Source organism: Colobus angolensis, unplaced genomic scaffold, assembly GCF_000951035.1.
Source record: "Colobus angolensis palliatus isolate OR3802 unplaced genomic scaffold, Cang.pa_1.0 Scaffold28, whole genome shotgun sequence".
Lineage (NCBI taxonomy): Eukaryota > Metazoa > Chordata > Mammalia > Primates > Cercopithecidae > Colobus > Colobus angolensis.
The window spans coordinates 6529068-6535294 of record NW_012116043.1 but is presented as its reverse complement, the minus strand read 5'-3'; the positions used below and the strand labels follow the sequence as shown (position 1 = coordinate 6535294).

Here is a 6227-nt window from a genome sequence, read left to right as displayed (position 1 = left end):
CACACATCACACCCCATACCCCACATCCCATACCCCATACCCACACCCCACAGCCACGTTCACACCCCACACCTACACCACACCCCACACACACATTCATAGCCCACACCCACACATCACACCCCATACCACACACCACACAGCCACACCCCACCCATACTCCACACTCACACCCATACTCCACACTCACACCATACCCCACACCCACAACCATACCCCACACCCACACCGTACCCCACACCCACACCCACAACCATACCCCACACCCCATATTCACACCCCACTCTCACCCCACACCTTATCCTGCACCCCACCCCACACTTCCCGCTCGTCTCAGAGACCTCCGGCGTTCTGCTCCTTCAGCTCAGGGAAGATGCATCCAAGCTAGAATTTTTGCATAAATAAAAACCTGTTCACAGGTGAGGCTCTGGCTTTTGGAGTTTCTGACACTCTCCTCTCGTACCTGGGAGAGGCGTTCCTTCCTCCCTTCCTTTTTCAGAGTCAGTATGTTGGGTGGACGGGACTTCCCATTTCCCACAAGAAATAGCCGTGCTCTGTTCCATGCCCTGTCACACTTCTGGGACATGGGCCGTCCTGTCTACCCTGAGTCTACCCCATTTCCAGACAGCCGCAAACCCTGGCCTTTCAGCAGCAGCAGTTGGTTGAGGGAAGAGGCCCTGTCTCTGCCCCCTGCCTGTCTCCAACGTGGGCCCAGAGCCCCACACCAGAGTCCAGGGACATGGGCCTTCTGCGTACTTAGCCCTCTTCCCCTCATTGGTCACCACCAATCTGTCAAGGCCAGGTCTCTCCTTTAGTGGGATGGAAAGGTCCTTATGGGCCATGGCAGTGGCTGCAGGCCAAGGGTCTGATGGGGCTGAGGGCCATGCCCAGGTGCTGGAATAGTCACAGTAAGGGGCACTCCCCTGGGTGTGTCTGTCGTGGCAGGTTTGCCTACAAGGACGAGTATGAGAAGTTCAAGCTCTACCTGACCATCATCCTGCTTCTGGGTGCCGTGGCGTGTCGCTTTGTCCTTCACTACAGGTAGTGAGTATGGCCATGTGCGCCTGGGCCTGGGCATGCAGACCTCAGGTGGGGGCCGAGAGAGGGATCCAGGGGACCCAGGGCCTCTCCTGCTTCTGTGTTGTTTGGCGTGATGAGATGTAGGGGAGAGAGGGGCCATTTCTCATGGGAAATGCCAGTCCTGTCTGTCCCACCTCCATCCAACAAGTATCTGTTAAACGGCTGCTGGAAAGGCCTTGTACTAGTTAAGAAAGAGTTCATTACCAGGTGCGATGACTCATGCCTGTAAACCCAGGACTTTGGGAGGCCAAGGCAGGCAGATCATTTGAGGTCAGGAGTTCAAGACTAGCTTGACCCACATGGTGAAACACCATCTCTACTAAAAATATAAAAATTAGCTGGGCATGGTGGAGTATGCCTTTAGTCCTAGCTACTTGGGAGGGTGAGACAAGGAGAATCACTTGAACCCAGGAGGCAGAGGTTGCAGTGAGTTGAGATCGCTGCACTCCAGCCTGGGTGACAGAGCGAGACTCTGTCCTCTGCCCGCCACAGAAAAAAAGGAGTTCACTATGGTCTATCCTCATTCCTGCCTCCTGCAACCCCTGGCCACCACTCACCTACTCCCCGTCTCTATTTGCCTATTTTGGGCAGTTCTCAGCAACGGAATCCTACTGTGTATCTTTTTGTGACTGGTTCTTTTACTCAGCATCGCATTTCCAAGGTTCATCCATGCTGCACCCTGGGTCAGTGACACGGCTTCATTTCTCTCTCTCTTTTGTTCAGACCAAGTCTCCCTCTAAAGGCTAAAGTGCAGTGGTGTGATCATGGCTCACTGCAGCCTCGAATTCCTGGGCTTAAGCAATCCTCCCACCTCAGCCTCCCAAAGTGCTGGGATTATAGGTGTGAGCCAGTTCACCTAGCTAAATAATTTCATTTTTATCTTTGTAGAGACGCGGGTCTTGCTGTGTTGCCCAGGCTAGGCTCAAACTCCTGACCTCGAGTAGTCCTCCTGCCTCCCAAAGTACTGGGATTACAGGTGTGAGCCACCATGCCCAACATTTCATTTCCCTTTATAGCTGAACGATATGTTCTCCCAGCCTGGGCAACATGGTCAAACCCTGTCTGTACTAAAAACACAAAAATCAGCCAGGCGTGGTGGTGGGTGCCTGTAATCCCAGCTAAGAGGTTGAGGCAGGAGAATCACTTGAACCTGGGAGGCAGAGGTTGCAGTGAGCCAAGATTGTGCCACTACACTCCAGTCTGGATGACAGAGCGAGACCTTATCTCCAAAAAAAAAAAAAAAAAAGAATGTTCTGGAATTAGGTAATCATTGTACAACTCTGAATATACTAAAAATCACTAAATTATATACTTTAAAAGAACAAATTTTATGGTATGTGAATTATATCCCAATTATTAAAAAAAAAAGAAGAAGAAGAAAAGAAGAGAAGGCGGGGTGCGGTGGCTCACGCCTGTAATCCCAACACTTTGGGAGGCTGAGGCGGGCGGATCACAAGGTCAGGAGATCGAGACCATCCTGGCTAACACGGTGAAACCCCATCTCTACTAAAAATAAAAAAAAAATTAGCCGGGCATAGTGGTGGGCGCCTGTAGTCCCAGCTACTTGGGAGGCTGAGGCAGGAGAATGCCGTGAACCTGGGAGGCCGAGATTGCGCCAGTGTACTCCAGCCTGGGCGACAGAGCGAGACTCCATCTCAAAAAAAAAAAAGAAAAGAAAAAGATGGTTTTGAGACCAACTGGCTGTTACTATGGGCAGGTTCCCTCTGGGAGCCTCAGTCTCTCCATCTGTAAAACAAGGGTGACGGGAGTCTCTGCCTCACAAGGCTGTGACAGTTCAGGGAGCTGGCACTGTGCGTGGAAGCTCCACCCTGGCTGGCATGTAGAGGTGCTGCTGGGGGGCTCCATGGCTGCTGGTGCCATCCGAGTGGGGCACAGCCATGCCGTGAGGCTGTGGGCCGCTGCTGCCCTGCCTGAGGGGTTTTGTTCCTTTCTCTGGAACAAAACCCAGGGGAAGCAGCCAAGTACGGCTTGGGCATTTGGCCCACGTGCCAAGCGTTTATTGCCTGGCAAGCGCTTGACTGGGCGTCTGGCTGCTGGTCTGGCCACTTGAATGCCCAAACAAAGGCTCTTTTAGGCCCTGGGCCCATGCTCGCCCGCTGCCCAGAGCCTGGCCTGTTTCCACGAGGGCAAAGGCTGTGCACATCTGTAACACCCGTCACGTACCCCCCTCAAAGAGGGTAAACGTTGACGATGTGCAGCCAGAGTCCCTTGCACAGGGACCTCCAGGGCCCTCCGAAGGCAAACCTGTGCTATCCGGAGGCCCAGGGTCCCCGAGGGCCTGGGAGTCTCCTTTTCTCCCACCTGCTTTTGTGTTCATCTCCTAGGGCCACCGTGACTAAGTACTGTAGACTGGGGGCTTAAAACAGCAGATACATTTCCTACAGTTCTGGAGGCCGGCGGTCTGAAAGCAGGGCGTGGCAGGGCCGTGCTGCTCCACAGGCTTCGCGGAGGGAGGACTCTTCCTCACCTCTCCAGCTTCTGGGAATTGCCAGCAAGCCCTGGTATTGCTCAGCCTAAAGCTGTGTTTCACTTGTCTCTGTCACCACGCGACACGGCCTCCTTCCCTAGTATAAGGAAGCTAGACGCTGGATTTAGAGCCCACCCTAACACAGTATAACCTCATTTTAACTAATTGCATCTACAAAGACCCCGTTTCCAAATAAGGTCCCAGTGGACATGAATTTTGGAAGGATGCTCTTCAACCCAGTATACCTTCCGTAGGCTAAAAATGGGGCAGAGGAGGGGGATTGGACGGGCCGTTCATCTCTGTGCCGGTGCCCCTGGGAAGCCTGCCCTGCTGTTTAACCTTAGGCAAGTGACTAACCTCTCCCAGCCTTAGTTTCTTGACAGATACAGTGAGGGCAACAAGAGCTACTAGGCAGGGCAGCTTGGAGGGCAGAAGCTGTGTCTGGAGACTGGTTAGACTGGTACCTGTTTATTAGCACTGGTAGCGTCACTGTTTTGTGCTAAGACTGGGTACACGTGAAAAGGCTCACAGCTTCATAGCCAGTGCATCCACGGAGCAGGATTCTCTTTTCTTCCTCTTGCCCCCCCTTGGAATGGTTTCCTGGCTAGGCTCCCCACCCAGAGGCCCTTCTTGGTACCACTAAGCCTGCAGCTGGGCATGGCCAGCAACCTGCAGGGTTCTGGGTCCGGTTCTGCCACTCATGAGTTGTGTGACCTGAAGTGGAGTCCTGGGCCTCTCTGTGTCTGCCTCCTCAACTTTTCCGCAGGCTCGAGGACATCCTCCACCAGTACTACTTTGGCGTTTGGAGGCTTTGGTGAGGCGGCAGGAGAGTTGGAAGCCTCCTTCTACTGCCTTCAGGCCAGGAGGCTGTGTCTGGTTAGGACTGTGCTCTATCGGGTTTGAACCAGGCTAGGAAAGAGGTAGTCAGAGTTAAGTTTGGCTTGAGTGGGCTTGGGTTTGGACCTCACTCCAGTGCTTGCCATCTGCGTGATCTGTAAAGTGGGAAGTAGTACTGTCTTAGTGTGGGTTGGCCCAGAAGAGACCCCCAAGGCAAGCATTTTAGTGCCAGTCGTTTATTCAGGAGGTGATCTCGGGAGACACTGGTATGGGAATAGGAAGTGAGACAAGAAAGCATTATCCTGCGGGCAGCTGGGGCTCAATACTGCTAGGGAATGGGGGGACAGCGTAGAACATGCCTCAGAGTTATCCCACCTGAGGGTGAGGGAGCTGGGGTATTTATCCACCAATTGCTATCAGTTGGGGCAGTTGAGGACTGTCCCCAGAGGGTGTTAATTGCTCCACCCTTCTGATCTGCACCTAGCACCAGCAGAATAGATGCTGGTGGCTTGATAAAGCCCCTAGGAATACCCAGAGTGGCGGGTTCTGGCAGTTGGAAGGGATGTGGTAAGTGCACCTGCTTTAAGAACCAGTTCTGTAGTGTCCAAGGATCTGGAGTGATCGTCTATGCAAAATGCCTGCAAAGTTGTAAGTTCCCAATAATTAGTCCCTGCCTAGTGCTGAATAATGATCCCCAAAGATGTTCATGTCCTGGTCTCCAGAGCCTGTGAATAAGTTACCTTACAGAAGGGACTCTGCAGATGTGATTAAGACTCTTGAGATGGGCTGGGTGTGGTGGTTCATGCCTGTAATCCCAGCCCTTTGGAAGGCTGAGGTTGGAGGATCGCTTAAGCCCAGGAGTTCAAGACCAGCCTGGGCAACATGGCAAAATCTCGTCTCTACAAAAAATACAAAAATTAGTTGGGCATGATGGCATGCGTCTGTAATCCCAGCTACTTGGGAGGCCAAGGCAGGAGAATCACTTGAACAACAGAGCAAAAACTCTGTCTCAAAGGTGGAGGTGGAGTCTTGCTACGACCAGTCCAAGCTAGTCTCAAACTCCTGAAGTCTTTGTCCTTGACCCCAACAGGGAAGGTACCATGTACCTCCCAGTGTCACACAGACTTATCCAGTATGGGAACAGAAATGGCCGTTGGGTGCAGTCTGTCTGCATAAAAGGGAGGGAGGGAAGCCCCCTATCTCCTCTATTTCTCTCCCTAAACTGAGAGATGCTTTTCACCAACTATAAGGGCCCTGGGGGCAAAATGAAAGGAGGATGCAACTACTTTGAAGCTTTGTGACCGTACTTTGTGGTCGCAGACAACAGACACTCTGCCCACACCTTGCTGAACCATTGCTCACAAAGTTCGTCTCAAGAGAGTTAGGAACAAACCCTGGAATCTCAGGGCCTCGGTTCAAATCCGGCTCTGCCTCTTCCCAGCTGTGGGACTGTGGGTGAGTCAGTTGTTCTCCTGAGCTGACACCCCCCACCTGGAGAGCAGGGAGAAGACATACACCTCCTGCGCAGGGCTGCTGGGGACACTAGCTGAGGACGGTGCCTGAGAGTAGCAGGGCAGTGCATGGTGCCCGTCATGACTTTGGAAGCACCGCAGAGCGTCCACAGTCTCAGAAGCACAGCTCTGAGGACATCAGAGGCCAATATGACTTGAACAGGAAATGAGTGTGGCAAGGGAGGGAGCCGGGCCTCCGTGGGGCGGGGTCACTTATTTATTTATTTTTATTTATTTATTTATTTTTGAGATGGAGTCTCGCTCTATCGCCCAGGCTGGAGTGCAGTGGTGCGATCTCGGCTCACTGCAAG

The 6227-nt window shown here is 52.9% G+C and overlaps 1 protein-coding gene across 1 annotated transcript in view; it reads left to right on the top strand.

The window, feature by feature from the left end:
* Positions 1-6227, top strand: part of TMEM120B (transmembrane protein 120B) — a gene marked incomplete at its 5' end in the record, with an annotated part of 91966 nt that overhangs the window by 54737 nt on the left and 31002 nt on the right. The window contains one exon of the mRNA XM_011948593.1: positions 946-1041. Within this exon, the coding sequence (XP_011803983.1) occupies positions 946-1041 (96 nt within the window). The remainder of the gene's footprint in view (positions 1-945; positions 1042-6227) is intronic.